The sequence below is a fragment of the Arachis stenosperma genome, chromosome 5 (assembly GCF_014773155.1).
Source record: "Arachis stenosperma cultivar V10309 chromosome 5, arast.V10309.gnm1.PFL2, whole genome shotgun sequence".
NCBI classification, from domain to species: Eukaryota; Viridiplantae; Streptophyta; class Magnoliopsida; order Fabales; family Fabaceae; genus Arachis; species Arachis stenosperma.
Genome location: NC_080381.1, coordinates 113,282,759 through 113,300,181, shown reverse-complemented (window position 1 = coordinate 113,300,181; position 17,423 = coordinate 113,282,759). Strand labels below are relative to the sequence as shown.

Genomic DNA, 17,423 nt, shown 5'->3' with positions numbered 1-17,423 from the left:
ATTTAATCTACTTTTTTCAATAAATCAGGCATATATACTCAATATGACCATAAATAATCTAGTAATACTTAAATCTACCAACAAAATTTTATATGTTGGTTTACTGTGAAGTAAGAAAATATCAAAATCAACTCAAAATGAAGAACAAATTAATAGAGAATCCTAATGCAGAAAGTTTTGTAATAAACAATAAATAATTTAAACCTACTGAATAACAATTCAATGCTATCTTTTGATACCTGCAAAATATATACATGAAACAATACCGTATCAATGTTTGTATATAAAATTATACGAATTTTAATGATAATTTTAATATTTTCAAACTATTAATGTATAATAAGAATTCATCTATTAGTTCCTAGAATTTCAAAATTTTTTTAAGTGATAGTAATAAATTTTAATAAATAAATAGATTTAGTAAGACATTTTGTTATTACCTTTTTATTATAGGCTCTCAAAAACTTCTCTATATACCACATTCATCATGCAGTTATCTTCCAAGTGTCCATGATCTTGCAACAGCACTCGCAGGCCATCTTTACTCGTTACCCTTGATAACGTAACATACAATTGACCATGGGTGAAAACTGGCCTTGGAAGTTTCAATAGAGTTTGTCCATGGGACTTATTTATTATCATTGCAAATGACATGATAATTGGGAATTGTCTTCTTTGAAACCTGACCGGCAATGTTTCATTATTTGGAATTAGATTCACTCTTGGGATAAGAACAATACTTCTAACTTTGTTACCAGTTAAAGTCTTGCATTCTATCACATGATTTCCCATTCTTCTAACTTGCATCCTCGTTCCATTGCACAAACCATTAGTTTGGTCTATATTCCGCAGCAACATAACAGGAGCGCCAACCTTCAGAACCAACTTGTGTGGTGGTAGACCTGAACAATTTATTCCATTTAGAATCTCCGGCGAGAAAGCATCTAACTCAAGTTCCATATTTTCCTCTTCAGCACACACAGAGTCTGAACTTAAGTAGACTATTTCTTGTCCAGGTAGCCCTGCAGTCATCTTGTTGTTGACATCAGTGACACAAAAATCCAAAGTTGGTGCAAGAATTGCTCTATCCTTGAAATAAATTTTAACGGATAAATTGGATAACATATTTGGATACACGAAATCAATGAGGTCATCCAAAACTGTCTCAGAGTTCTTAATCAAAATGTCAGATGGTATATGAACGATCGATTCACCATCTGTTGTATCACCAGCCAAACCATCACCAATTTTGAGTAGCCATTCTGCAAAATTTATGAGTTCTTGTATATTGTTGTTTTCACCTAGTGACAACCTCATGTTTTTTGTAAACTTCAAAACCTTACAGTTATGCCACAAATATGAAGAATTAATAGAAGACTGAATTATATCTTGCCTTGAGCCTCTGAGAATTACAGGTAAAATTTGTCTAAAATCTCCTCCGAGAACAACAACTTTACCTCCAAATGGCAAATGAGCATTATACGAATCTGAGCACCTTAAGATGTCTCTGAGACATTTATCTAAAGCTTCGTAACAATACTTACTTATCATTGGAGCTTCATCCCATGTGATTAATTTGGCCTTAGCTTGGATATTAACCTTGCAAGAGGACTTCCCTGTTTAATGCTACACAAAGAATCCTCATTTATGGCAAAAGGAATTTTAAACCTTGAATGTGCAGTTCTTCCATTAGGCAACAAAAGTGCAGCAATCCCACTCGAAACAACATTTAAAACTATACCTCCTTTAGACCTAATTGAGCATGATATAGTTGACCATAAAAATATTTTTCCACAACCACCTTGACCGTATAAGAAGAAAAATCCACCCATATTACCGCTAACAGCACCAATTATTTGATCGTATGCAAATTTCTGCTCATTAGTTAGCCTTTTTAAATACCCACTTAGTTCATTCGCAAGAGCATTAACGTCAAAATAATTGAAACAATTGACTATTACGACTTATATATATATATATATATACACTAATTACAAACGATATGAATTTTTAATGAAAATACTTGATACTAATAAAAAAAATTATATAAATAGAAATTATTTAATTTCAATTTCAATTTCATATAACAAAACAGTGGTTTTCAAAAATTATGGAATCTTTTTTTGACATATGTATTATGCCATACGTATAAATTATACGGGTTATTATATAAATTCATATATATGCATAACAAAACAGTTTAATATTATATATTTTCTACATTAATTATATGTCAATATTTTAAAAAAAGAGATAAAAGAAGAGATATATAAATATGTATAATATTATTGCTATATATGAAGCAGTTTTATATTGCTTTAATTATAGAGACTTACTATAATTATATAAAATTTAATTTGAGAAAATAATTTCCCTTGTCATAAATAATATACTAAAACTGTTAGTATATTATCTTCTTTATGATTAATTGAATTTATCAATGATTTTTCCGTGTAAATCGTTATTACCCAATTTTTAATAATTATTTAATATACAAAATTTGAAATTGAAAATTGTTATTACTAATTCAATTAACTGGTTAATTGAATAATAATTGTCAAATTATTAAGGTACAAAATCATTGATTTACTCAATTGATTTTCATATATTATTTATATTTCAAGTAATAATTTGAAATTATATTATTTACCCAGTTAATAATACTATTATTAAAAATTATATTTTGCATTGATTTTTAAATCAATTATTAAATAATTATTTTTGTTAAGATAATTGTTTATAAATTATTTCAAATTATATTTTGTTAAGATATAATTATTTAGATTATTACTCATGACACGGGTATAATTTCATTTTATACCAATTAATCAATTATAATTATATGACACGGGTGTAATTTCAATTTTATCTACGGATTATTTTTCGTAATAATATATAACATATTATTTACCGTGATAATTTAATTTGATTGATTTCTAATTATTTACGTACATAAATGATTAAAATATATAACATAAATATCGTAATTATTATAATTCTATGATATAATTATAATTAACATATTTTATCATAATTAAATATTGATTTGATATAATTATAATGAAAATACTTTCCCAAAATAATATAATCTACTATTATTCATCCACTAATTATTTGAAAATAAACCTTAATATGATTTTTTACATCTCCACTATGAAAAATAACTACTTAGATATACCAAATAATATGTAACATATTACTACTTGTATAAGTTAAGGCACAAAGACAGGATTTAATTAAGGTGATTAAAACTTTCACCAAATAAAATATGACCTCAATCGAATAAAAAAAGGTACTCGATTTTGCATTAATTAGCTAGTCGAAGAAATAACATACTCATTCATTATTCATGTTTCATTATATTTTTTAAATAATATATAGAAAACATATATCTTGTGTATAAAAATGTGACTATTAGTAATTTTATTAATAAACCTTTTTTTAAACTATTACTAATTTCAATTTTAATAGAAAATATGAGGAAATAATTTCGCTTGCCATAAATAATATACTAAAACTGTTAGTATATTATCTTCTATATGGTTAATTGAATTTATCAATGATTTTCCTGTGTAAATCGTTATTACCCAATTTTTAATAACTACTTAATATACAAAATTTGAAATTGGAAATTGTTATTACTAATTCAATTAACTGGTTAATTAAATAATAATTATCAAATTGTTAAGGTGCAAAATCATTGATTTACTCAATAGATTTTCATATATTATTTATATTTCAAGTAATAATTTAAAATTATATTATTTACCCAGTTAATAATACTATTATTAATAATTATTTTTTGCATTAATTTTTAAATCAATTATTAAATAATTATTTTTGTTAAGATAATTGTTTATAAATTATTTCAAATTATATTTTGTTAAGATATAATTATTTAGATTATTACTCATGGCACGGGTATAATTTTATTTTATACCAATTAATCAATTATAATTATATAACACGGGTGTAATTTCAATTTTATCCACCGATTATTGGTAAATAAATTTTATTCCAATTATAAATAAAATCTGTTTTTATTGACAAATAAATTGTCTTTAGGTTCATTTTTTGTCAAATATAATGAAAATACAAATAAAGAAATAAAGGATAAAAATAAAGTTAATAATATCTTACACTACTTCATTTTATTAAATTATTTAAAAATAGCACATCCACAAAAAATAATCGTAATATATAAATTGAGACAATAATTTAAAATTCTATAATTATAATTTAATCAAATACTAATAGTAAAACCAAATTACCTAAACAATATTGAACCTATTCTAATCCTTATTCACGTATAGTATAGAATCATTCTTGTAACAACAGCCAACTGAAATAACATCGTAAGTTTTAATATTTAGAATTCGTGCAAAATCAGACCATCCTCTTGTTAGATAAGCTTCATCATCCGCTATCCATGCAATGCGGCAAGGTATAGAATTGCCACACCGAGAAACCAAACTAACTCTTATTTCCCTCAATGGCATTGCATACATGCAAAAGAAAGCTGGTAATTTCTGAAAAAAATTAAAATATGTTAAAAAATTATTCTAATAATGAACATCTTAAACTAAGAAAATTTAAATATATTACCAATCGTTGAAATTGCATATCTGAATTTGTCATGAATTTAGCAAAACTGAACGCTTACATCTTTCGGTAAAGTAGAGACTATTGCCTCTTCTTTGAACGCTTACATCCATGTAGTTGGAACCCGAATCAGTGAAGACAACTCGATGAGGTATTTTATGGATGTGATGCATTGTAAATGATTGTGGCAAAAGACAATCGAATTGGAACATTAGACGATAAGAATAACTTAGAGTAACAACAAATAAAAAATTATCAAAAGAATAATATAATAGAATGAGTATATAAAAAAATATTATAAAAAATTATAAATTGAACCTTAAAAGGATCGGATCAACTTCAATAAAAAACGAAGAATACATTCTTATTCTATGAAGTAGTAAAAAAAAAATACTAAATATAAAATTATGAATTGGCTCTCAAATTTAGATTCATGTACCACAGGAAAACACTATATATAGACTTTAGTAAAACAAAAATAAATATGTAAATTATCTATTATTAAGGTAATTTTTTAATAATGCATTAAATTTTGATTTGATACAATTATAATGAAGATATGTTTCTAAATTAGTATAATTATATATTATTCATTAAATATTAATTATAATATAATTATATTAAAGATATTTTTTATAAAATAATTTAAAAAAATTATTTGATATACGTGAATTGGATAACAAATATTTATTATTATTATTATTACTATTATTGATATTATTATTATCATTAAAATTATTAAAAGTATTTTTAATTGATAATTAATAAGTAGTTTAATAGTGCATTAAATATTGATTTGATATAATTATAATGAGAATATGTTGTCAAATTAGTATTATTATATATTATTTATTTAGTATTAATTATAATATAATTACAATAAAATAATTTAGAATAGAAAAAAATTTATTCGTTTTGGAGGGAAAACGGAGGCATGAGAGATCGACACGTCACCTTTAGTAGTTGGGGAAAAATCCAGTTTTAGTATATTAAGTAGATAACACATTAACAAATAATCCTCCTGTCCTCACAAGACCACTTCTGAACAAAGTTTCTGACCCACTGCTATTGCAGTGGCACTCTTTTAAAGGAGTGATTTTGCAGGTTATCGATAGCGAACACGCGTCTCTTATTGGACTCATACACGTATGATACAGAGGTATAGATATTTTGATATATCCATACCAGAAACTTCACCTAGTTACTTACCCAACATAAATCAAGAAAAATGTTTATGTTGAAATGAATCGTGCTAAACACAACTTCCAAATCCACATAACTATAGATAGCATGAATGGTTTAACAAAATTGGCATGAATGGTTTAACAAAATTGGTAGGAACCGCGCGAACGCAGACTCCCGCTACTACAAATTATGACATAGGCTCCACCACTTGGGTAGACCTTAGAGCAGCACCCTCTCCCAAGTGCAATGGAGGTCACTGCCTTAGGCCATGGGCCTTATTGATCGCCCATTGACCCCGTCCAGGTAAGTATATTGCAATTGTCGTCGTACCTTTCATTCTATACTGCATGGCAGCTTTCTCAGAGATATTCCTTCGATGTGGTACTTCAATGTAAATTGTCTTCCTTCCATCAAGTCTTTTACTCAAATCCTCCACTGTCGAATAACAGATTTAGAGTCTCCCAAACAATCAAATACCAATAATCAGCATAGTTTACTGTAACCAAGAAAGTGAAACCATAAACTCTAGGCAGATTTCGAACCTTTTTTATGATTAAAATATCAACATTTGTGTTGCTCTCCGTAGTCCGTACAAAAATAGTTCGTGTACTCTCCAAAAAAATTAATTAGGAGAGAGTCGTTTTTATTTTCTTTCTACGTTTTCTCAACTTTCTAGCATCAGGTATTATCAAATTAGAGGTCCAATAACTTTTGTCAATTAGAATGCATCTATGTTGATATGGATGAAAAAAAGATGTTGTATTAACTCTTGAAGCCTCTGGAACATAAAGAAATAATAAACAATTATTACTAAATTATCGTTGAGTTTAAACTTGGCATTGCTGATGGTAACAATCTCTTGAGATAAAATAAACAGCTCTGAACTGTTAACTCATTCGTACAGGATCAGAAAAAATGGTGCTTCTTGAGAAAAAAATTTATTATATGCAAAAAATTAAAAGACTTTAGGCGAGTTCAATGGAAAAATAAATTGTAATCACTGTAGATAATTATACTAATGAGGCACAAAATCCTAATAAATTTAATATTCGAAAAAATCTTTAGTTACACTAATTTAATGTTTAAAAAAATATTTAAATTACATAAACAAACATTAAACTTCACAGAGACTGCGCAAACGCAAATCCCTATTACTACAAATTATGACCTAGGCTCCACCACTTACGTAGACCTTAGACGGATATCCTTCCAAAGTGCAATGGAAGTCACCAGCCTAGGCCGTAGGCCATAGGTCTTTTTGACCGCCCATTGACCCGTCCAGGTAAGTATCTTGTAATTGTTGTAGTGTCTTCCCTTTCATGTCGTGTTGCAGACTTCTCAGACTCATCTTCACGCTATGTAAGACTTCAATTCCAGACATCTTGCCTCTTGCTTTCAATGTAAGACTTGAATATTTCATTCAATGAAGCCATTGAACAGCCGGTTATTGGTCTCCAGATGTAGTGATTCTCGGCAATAGAACGTGGAAAGGAAAACTTCATATTCCAAAAATGTAGACATTCAGATGTTGGAAGACTATGTTATCTTTACCAAAGCTATTTCAAGGATAGCGAGAAGGATAAGAATTATGATTGCATAATTTAGTTCCACAAACAAACCGATCCAGCAAAAGAAAGAAAGTTGAAGAGACCATAATACACACAACAAGAACCGAAAGTGTGAAAGTAGTTGATAACACATTGTTGATAACAAAGTGGATAGAGGTAAAGAAAAAAAAAATGGACCTATAAGACCATATTTCCCCTGGGAAAGCCTGAACTCCCTATACCAAAATAATGGCTAACATATTAGCATTATGAATTCCCCAGCTCAAATGTATACCTCCAATCTTGACTACCCTCTTTTTCATTATCCTCGTCGTCATCGTTGTCTTTCAGAAGTTGTTGTAGCAGCTCTTGCTCATACATTTCATCCTCTCCGCACCCGGTTTGCTTAATGTTTCTTTCTGGTCATTCCAGTCATCAGCGATCTTTTTCACAACATCTCCTATCAGTTCCTTATCTTCTGATAGGTGCTTTATGTCTGTAACATCTAAAATATTGCTTGCTTCTTTATCAGGGAGGGGAAAAAACAAAAGGCAAAGAATCAAAATCAGATAAACATATCACAAGTTACCAAAATTACAATGTCATAGAGAACATCGACGCAGAAAGAAAAACGGCTAAGAATGAGGTAGCCATGTTACCTTCTTAAACCAAATAGAGTCATAATGTCATATTATAAATAAACAAACACTTGGCTTTTGAATAAGCAATTAACTTCAACCTATAGAAGAGGGAAAAATACCTGCAATGGCTACATTCTTGGCCACAGCATATTCCGATGACATTTTCTGCAGCTTTCCAAGGTCAACTTCCATTCCCTGGCAAGTTGAAAGAAGAAAGGAAGTTAAAAGGATACACTGCAGTCAAATAGCTTTTAAATTCTTTTGAGTGCTTTTACTTCCGCTCGAAGCCTCAACTCAAGTTGGAGGAGTTAGTTGGCACAAAAAGGCATGTTATACAATTTACAGAGCACCATTTCATGTTGGATGAGCATCTAATAGTAAAACAATAACGAGATTGGATAATTTTTGCAAGTCACAAAGCATGCAGATACTTACAAGGTCCATGTGAACATATCTGTCAATTGGTGTGCTGTGAAATAATCTGTCATGAACCGGGAAAACATGAAAGCAGTGAGGGTTGTTATTATAATCACATTATCATGAATAATAACATGAAAAGGAAAGGAGAAAATATAGCATCAGTCCAATATGGTTATTTACTTTTCATATGCGTGTTTGATACGAGCATCCTGCAATTGTTGGAGTTGGTTAACTGTCTCCGTGACAGAATCAGCCATTAAGTCAACAGCACCAAAAAGGAGAATGTTTCTATCCAGCATTCTTTTTACCAAAGAAGGTACGACTTTAATATCATTTGTTTTTGCATCTACCATAAGGGTTCTGAGTTTCTTTATCTCTCCTGTGTAAATGGACACGCTTAAGCATGTTCTTTAAATGTCAACCATTATTAATAGAAAAAATAAAGAGGAAAAACAAAAAGTACAAAGCATCAAGTTGGACAACGCACAACACATAAAAAATTAAAAACGGCTGTTTCAGTATTCAGTAATAGACCAATCTGATAACACTCATGCTTTATTAAAGAAACACTCATCAACATCATTGCAGCAATCATCTAAATAGCCAGCGTAAGCCTTAAAATATGCATGTACCTATGCTGCTAACAACATATAACAATGGTAGAAGCTTTTTTCCTGCTAGAGGGGGGTTTTACATGGATTACATGAGGCATGTATGGTTCCAAACAATAAAAAGACAATGAAGAGGTTGACAACTTCACATAATACCGTCATTAATATTCATCAACACAAATCAAACATGTCATTGGCCATGATAAAAGTTGATGAGGATAAAAAAAGGAAAAAAGGTTTAGGTCTATAACACCATGAAAGCATAAATGCCCTATATTGAATAGCTAAGTTCTTCATTATGCAATTTTTTTCCCTTTTGAGGAAGTAGACAAGATGCTGGAGCAAGAGCATGTGTAATATTCTGAGTTATATGACACATTATGATTATGAGTACTAAATGACAAACTGTAATCCTATGAAATCACACACACATAAACGTAAATACAAAATGACAATCAAAGTGTTTTGGATAAATCAAATTTTCTCAATCACTACATCAATAAAAAAAAAAAAGGAACGATAAGTATAGAAGAAGCTACAAGACTGGAATTTGAATTGTACAAATTACAAATAGATCATTGAAATGTAAAAAATACTGAATCTTTGACCAATCAAATTGCATCAAATCACATAAAAGTATATTAATCATAATCATTTAAGCTTAGAAATTAATATACCAAGGGATAGATAGACCTTAAAAGTAGGTTTAAATGGTTGAGTCTCATACAGACAATAGAGGCAATAAAGGCCACCCAATCTGTGTGATAAAGAAGCAGTACCACACATGTAACCTGCACAGGAACATGAAGAAAGGTTGTATACTGAAATAAAGATATAAAGCTAATAAACTGCAAGTTTCTATGCTTGAAAATATCATAATTATCACACAATAGTGGGAGTTTTATAAATATATAAATTTTACTTTAAGTTTGCATCTCTGCCTTTTTACATTTGTGACCTCCACTTGTGGAATTTCTTTCAGGTTTTGGCACAATTTTTTTTTTTTAATAAAAGTTTTGGCACAAAATAAAACCATTGAAAATAAAAATTACCAACACAATTGATTGAAAATTCTAAATTTAAATAACAAGCTTGTATATCTGTTGAAAACGGTCACCTTAGAATCTAAACACACACCTATACATTGAGCATAGAGTGATTGCATAAAGAAGGCGAGGTTGGTAGAAGGACTAGATTCATAAATGTAGGAGAACTTCTTAGAAAGCCATACTCTCATGTCAGCCAAAGTAGTTGATTCATTCTGCGACTCTTCAAAATCTCTCAGGGAATTGCAGAGTAAAAATTTATGGCTAAAATATCTAATTGAAAAAAAGGATGGGAAGCACCTTGACTTTACAAACAAACCAACACAACTAGTAAACACACAGGTAAGATCTTAATAATACCTGAGTGAATTCAGCAATTAATTCATCAACATCCCGCTTGAAAGAATCAATATTCATAGTTATAGGTATTCAATCTGGGCCTGAAACTTGCACCTGAAGCCATTAAAAGAAGATAAGATGTCATACAGAATCATAAAAGTGATAAACATTGTAATGAAGACACCAAAAGCAATAAGAACATGAATGCAGATTAAACGGGATAATTCAAGATTCTTAATATAAGTCTGGAAAGTAACAAGAACATGAAAGATTTTTGTGGCAACATCATTAACTTGTCAAAGAAATCGTTGTGTGCATGATATGATAGTGCATCGTCCAATTTGATGAGGTTTCCATCCATCACAATCACAATTCACAAAGCAAGGTAATAGATACTCTCAGAAGATCAGTGAAACTGAACAAACCGTTTTTTCAGCTTGTGGTAAAGTGTCGCACTTAAAAGGTGCAATGTAGGTAGACTAACAAGCATCAGTAACCATTGACCTTGAGGTCACACTTACACCTATACAACTTGACTGTTGCTCCAAGACTACTCATCTTTTTCCCCCTTTTCTTTACGAACTAGCTTATAGTTTTTACAGTAATCACAAGAGTAAAACCAAATCAATTACACACCATTCAATTGCACTCGAAAATTCAGTGTGTTTAAATTAGTAAAACCGAATCAATTGCACACGAACCATTCAAAATCAATATATAATCAACGGTAATAGTGAAGGATTTTATCACCTGCAGGAAGTGGCAGAAGACGGCTTCCAAGTTCCAACGGTGACCCCTCAACCGAACCGAGACAGCAACGGAGCTCGGCGAGATGGCGTAAGAGCTTCACAGCGAGAAGAAGGTGAGAGAGTTCACGGCTTCAGGCGACCGGGTTAGTACTATCTGAACCAGGCCAGTTCAGTTTAGTGTCTGTTTGGATTAGAGTTACTCAAACTTAAGTTTGAATTAAAGCAATTTTGTAAAATTGATTTTAGATACAATTTCGTAATTCTATACTAAAATTGATTTTGATAAAATAAAATTATTTAAATAATATTAGTTAAAATCACTTTTAAATAAATAATTAATTAATTACTAAAAAATATAATATTAAATTATAATATTATTTTTTAGTATATTTTTATATAATATTTTTTATAAAATTTTATTTTAATTTGTTATAATTTTTTATTATTATAATAAAAATTAATATTTATTTATTAAATTAAAAATAACATATAAAATAATATATTTTAGTATTTTTATGAGTACTCTCAATAATCTTATTTTATTTATTGTTTTGGGTTCTAATTTTTTATTATATTTTTATTATTATTTATGATTAATTTTTTATTTAATTTATCATTTTCAACAAAAATAATAATACATATTATAACAAATTAGAATAATAAACAGTAAATAAGAATTATAATAACAAATTTTACAATGTCAAACAAAAAAATATTCTATAATTTTTTTAGTATTTTCAGTATTTTTTTATTTAGTATTATTTTGGACTGTAAAATTTTATTACTTATGATTCCATTATTATGTATGGTCAATTTTTTATTTACTTTGTCATTTTTAATAAGATCAATAATTTATATTATAATAGAATTACAATAACAAATTTAATAAAAAAATCAAAATATAAAAGAAAGTACTAAAAATTGAAAAAATATTTAAAATATTTGAAATGACAAAGGCTAACGAATCTAAAAATTCTTTTGCAAAAATACCAATAACGATCATCAAAGGCTAACGCAGGTTAAAATAAACGTAGAAGCAACAATTTTTTGCTTCCAGTAAACACGCTTTTAGATTGCAAAATCACTTCTGCGGTTAGAGGAGAAAGGTTGCCAAACATCAAGAAACAGCGTTCAAAAAATTTCAACGCACTTTTATCCTCTCCAACGTGGTTACCACACACCCTTAATGTTTAGATCCGTAAATTTGGTTCGATTTGATCGGATTCCAACCGGATAGAATCTTGTACACCCTATAATATAAAAATAAATTTTATGCTAAATTTTGAATAATAAATTAATAGTAGGGATAATTAATTTAGTAGTCAATTTTTATTTGTACAGGTAATATTTTTAAAATATAATTATGTTAAAAAAAGTGACTAGTCTTTTTTTTAAAAATAGAGAGACTCGAACCACAATTAAATGAGTAGAGAGGGACTATATCATTTGAATTATAGTTCATTGGCAACTAGTTTGATTCATGGTTTACTCATGAAGGGTTTCTAAGGATGGTCAAGGAAAAATGGAGAGGGTTGAGAGCTCTACAATTCATCGATAAATTAAAGGCTTTGACGGGTCCTTTGGGAAGATGGCGCAGAGACAACTTTGGTGACATGGACAAGAAAATCACGAAGTTTGAAGAAGAAATTAAAAAAAATTGATGACATGGTTGACAATGGGACATATGATGGAACAGTGGAAGCTAGAACGAGGGCCTTAGTTACTTGCTGTGAGAAGTGATATGTGCGGAAAGAAATACACTGGAAGCAGAAGTCGAGGTCTAGGCATGCGATGACACATGGATAAAAACACGAGGTATTTCCATAACTTAGTTTCAGCGAGAATGAGGAATAATAGAATTGATACTCTAGTCATTAATGGGAGGTTGATAAGGAATCAAGTTAGGATTAAGATTGCCATAAGAGATTTTTACAAGGAGTTATATCATCAAGAGGAGTCTCCAATGGTGGGGTTCAGAGACGGACTGGTGGAAAGGATCGACGAGGAGGATGCTATGGCTCTAGAGATATTGCCAACACTTGAGGAGGTTAGAGAGGCAGTGTAGGATTGTGAATCGTCCAAGGCTCCAGCAAGTAACGGTTACAACATGAATTTTATAAAGAATGTTGGGGCGAAATTGGCTCTGAATTTACGACAGCTGTATTAGGTTTCTTCCAATCTTCAAGGTTGCCGACAGATGGTAATGTAACTTGGGTGGCACTGGCCCTTAAGTTTACTGGTGCTAAGGAAATCAAAGATTTGCGCCTGATTAGCATAGTGGGGTGTGTGTATAAGGTTATCTCGAAGATGATAGTGAGGAAGATGAGAGCTGTTATGCCTGGATTAGTGGGTGAGACGCAGAGCGCATTTATCAAGGGTCGGAAGATTCATGATGGGGCGCTTATCGCATGTGAAACGGTTCAGTGGATCAAAATGAGGAAGTCGGAAGCGGCAATGATAAGTTAGACTTCCAGAAAGCATATGACAGAGTAAAGTGAAAATTCGTTGACCTCGTGTTGCAGAAGATGGGATTTGGACAAAGATGAAGGGCGTGGGTTTTGGAGTGTGTGAGTTCGTGCTCAATGTTAGTATTGATAAACGGCTCGCCTTCTAACCCGTTCAAGATGGAAAGGGGCCTGTGACAAGGTGATCCTTTGTCTCCGTTCCTTTTTGTACTTGTTGTGGATGTCTTACATAGAATGCTTGAAAAAGAAGTTAGGAACGGACGCTTATCACCATTGTTGGTTGGAAGAGATTATATTGAGTTGTCGCATCTACAGTTCGCTGATGATACTATTTTGTTCTGCCCTCCTGAAGATGAGACAATCAAGAACTACAAGAGGTTGCTTCGGTGCTTTTAGTTGATGTCAGGCTTAAGTATTAATTTTGAGAAGTCGAGTTTAATTCCTATTAACTGTGATGAGCAATGGGTACGACGTATGTGTAGTGTGTTAGACTGCAAGCAAGACTCCCTTCCAGTTAAATATCTGGGCATCTCATTAGGTGCGAACCCAAGGTTGGTTAAGACATGGAAGCTAATAATAGACAAAGTAGAGGAGAAGCTTAGCCTTTGGAAAGCCAAGGCGCTTAATAATGCTGGTAAGTTGGTGCTTATTAAATCTGTGTTGAATAGTCTTCCGGTTTATTATTTGAACCTATATAAGATGTCAAAGACTGTTGCAGAGAAACTGATTTCTTTACAAAGAAGATTTTTATGGAGTAAGGAGGATGGGAGGTCTGTTATGGCCTTGGTGAAGTGGGAAGTCGTGCAGACTCTTAAAAGGTTAGGCGGGTTAGGAGTTGGAAATGCTATGGTATGCAATACAGCCATTTTGTTTAAGTGGTGGTGGCAGTTTTCTAAGAAAGAGTGTCCGTTGTGGAAGAAGGTGGTTTGCTCTTGTAACAACTTGAATCCAAATGAGCTTCTATCCTCCTGGAGATTACCTGAGCAGGGGGATCCGTCGAAGGACATTTGTCAACTACAGTTCAAGAATCAAGAAGTTAGGCAGAAGATGATTACTGGATTGGCTATGGAGGTGGGTGATGCGAGACGTACTCGGTTTTGGGAGGATGTCTAGATTATTGGAGGGTCTCTGAATGATCGATTTTGAAGGCTCTTCTCTGTTTCAAACCAAAGAGGATCAGTGATAGGAGATTGTGGATTTTGGGATGGGTTAGCTTGGATATGGAACTACCAATGGAGGCGAAAATTGTTCCAATGGGAGTTGGATCTAGTGAACCAGCTTCACAATACTTTTGAGAATAGTCAAACTTGCACTTGGGAGAGAGGATAGAATTGTGTGAAAATATGATAAACAATGTATTTTTTCTACTAACTCATTTGTGCAAGTGTTGCAAGTAGAAATGGCTCCGGAGTATATATCAAGTTACACTTTTACTAGGTCAATTTGAAAAGGACTTGTCTCTCCTAGGTTGGAGTTATTTGTTTGGTTTGGATTGACTGGCAGGGTTACTTAATACGAAGGAGAGATTGCGTCGGTTCAGGGTTATTAACCAAGAAGATTCTCTAGTGTCTTATGTAAAATAGGCGATGAAAATGATTACCACTTGTTTTTTTACTGTAATTTTTTTTAACAGGTTTAGTGTGCTTGGATATCTCATGTTGGTTTACAATGGATATGTTCGGGTACAGTCAATGAGCATTTTCAAAGTTGGACTGAGGTATCAATTAACAAGGAGGAGCACAAGATATGGATGGTGTGCTTTTGTGCTATTATGTGGAATATTTGGTTGGAACGAAACCAGAGAATTTTTCAGAATAAACAAAAATGAGCAAAGGAGATTATAAACTTATTTGTTCAGAACTACACTGAGTAGTTAGATGCTGACCCCTTTAACTGTTGATGGCAATACCGAAAATAACAGAAGAATTTTATGATTAGATCAGTTGATTCGATTATTATTCATTGCTTTGTATTTTTAATACTGTCTTTGTTTCACTTTTTGTGTTGGACTTTTTCTTTAAAAAAAACTAGTTTCTTTCTTTAAGGAAACTAAAGACGATTTCAAGAACAAATTCTAAAAACATTTGAATCCGAATTTTTTATGCGCAATGTCACGGGAATATCGTCATAGTTGATTCTCTACTACTGAGCAACCAACATTAATTCGATTCCGTTATTGTGATCCTTAAATATAGAACATAATGTCTTTCTTCTATTTCTTAAAACTAGAAAGGGGGTTGGTTACTTATGAAATTCATATTTTCAATATATCTTAGAACAATTCCATGTACATCTTTTATTAGTGAGTTTTTTACATCTACTCCAATAGGCCTAATGACATAGAATTCCCATCAAGGCCATTCTAACATCAATCAAACTTTTATGCAGAACATTTACTCTTCCCTCTATAATCTCAATGAAATCCTCCAATTCATTGCACCTTCTCTTTACTCTCTCAACACAAGATTCCACTAACATCTTATTTCCCTTTTTACCCTTCATCAACTCCTTCAATTCTTTTGATGCATCCAACAACTCATTCATCAACAAACACCCATATGCATATTTCCCCATCTTATCAAACTCTTGAACAAATCTCAACCATGACAAAGAACTTGTTCTAGGGTGAGACTTCTTCATCAAATTCAAAGGTATTGACCTAATTTTTGATGAATCAAATGAAAGTCCAAGTTCAAGAAACTTGCACCCCATTAAGGCCATAGCCTTAGAACTAAACAAAACATCATTCAACATTCTTTCATGGTTACGTATTAGTCTTTTCTTCAACACTCTCCTACTCAAGCTAGATCCATGCTTCTCCATTGCTTTGAACCTCTTCTCCATGCCATGGCATGAATCTAAATGCTCCGATGCGCGCGCCGTTGCCGCACAATTCGGCCTTCCGCTCCCAACTTCAATCAAATGTGCAACAATTTTCAATGAGTCCACATAGTTCTTCATGTGGCCTAATTTTTCAACATGATGATTGAATGCATCAAGAATCTCAATGTTGCTATCTAGATAATCTTCGGCAGCTACACGATCCTTGTCATCTTCGAAATTAGAAGTGTTCTTCAAAAGTGAACCCAATGCAATTTTTTGTGTGGTGATGGCTGCATCAAGAAAATGTGCCAAACCAATTTCACCACTACTAGTAGTACTATTGCCTAGTGATAACTCGAGTGTGTCTAACTCCGTCGGGAGTACTTGGTCGAATTGTGTTGGCACCGGTGATGGTGCAACAGCTGCTGTCGCGGGTGCCTTCGGCTGAATCCGGCGAAAGGGGAGGTACCTTAGGATGGATGACGGTGATGCTTTCATGGTTGTGTCTGTTTTATTAACCAAGTGTAGGATACATTACATGACCAAATTTGAGGTGCAACTTTGGGCTATATATAAAGCAATTAAGTAACAATGGTGAGACACGTGTCAATGTTGCATTGAATATATAATAATAATGCAAGGTGAATATGATATGATCATTAAGAAATTAAATTAAATGCCATGGGTGTAACTGGAAAAGGGATCAGGATGGGACCCATTTGATTGAAAGTTGTGCCCTCAAAATTAGTAGTTAAATTAGATAGATAATGGGATTATGGTTGTTCTTCAAATTAATTTAAGTACTAATATTACGTGAGTTAATACTCAATTTAATTCTTAAAAATTAAAGTCGGATCTAATTTAATTATTAAAATTTTATTGAATTTAAATTGAATTACTAAAAAAAAGAACTATTTTAATATATTTTTTTTAATAGTCATAATTAAATATAAAAATTAATATATATTTTTTATAAATATCACATTTTTATGTTT

At 31.4% G+C, this 17,423-nt stretch overlaps 1 protein-coding gene and 2 non-coding genes across 4 annotated transcripts; all 3 read right to left on the bottom strand.

Annotated features, from left to right (window-relative positions):
* Positions 1–5,936: 5,936 nt before the first annotated feature.
* On the bottom strand, positions 5,937–6,098 carry LOC130984900 (U1 spliceosomal RNA). Its single transcript, XR_009088804.1, has one exon. It is a non-coding gene; the product is annotated as a U1 spliceosomal RNA (small nuclear RNA).
* An 812-nt stretch (positions 6,099–6,910) lies between these two features.
* LOC130932206 (U1 spliceosomal RNA) lies at positions 6,911–7,077 on the bottom strand. Its single transcript, XR_009067367.1, has one exon. It is a non-coding gene; the product is annotated as a U1 spliceosomal RNA (small nuclear RNA).
* Positions 6,964–11,324, bottom strand: LOC130979856 (uncharacterized). 2 transcript variants are annotated; one of them, XR_009086758.1, is made up of 8 exons: positions 11,142–11,324; positions 10,413–10,505; positions 9,684–9,797; positions 8,576–8,774; positions 8,411–8,456; positions 8,095–8,170; positions 7,630–7,857; positions 6,968–7,283 (listed from the first exon to the last, which is right to left on the bottom strand). XR_009086758.1 is itself a non-coding variant. In XM_057903401.1 (7 exons), exons 3-7 carry the CDS (start codon positions 9,790–9,792, stop codon positions 7,682–7,684), a joined length of 606 nt encoding a protein of 201 aa, XP_057759384.1. In that variant the 5' UTR covers positions 9,793–9,797; positions 10,413–10,505; positions 11,142–11,324; the 3' UTR covers positions 6,964–7,681. The 2 variants fall into 2 exon arrangements, 1 of the variants encoding a protein (XP_057759384.1); XM_057903401.1 differs by having other exon boundaries at positions 6,964–7,857.
* Between the last annotated feature and the right edge of the window lie 6,099 nt (positions 11,325–17,423).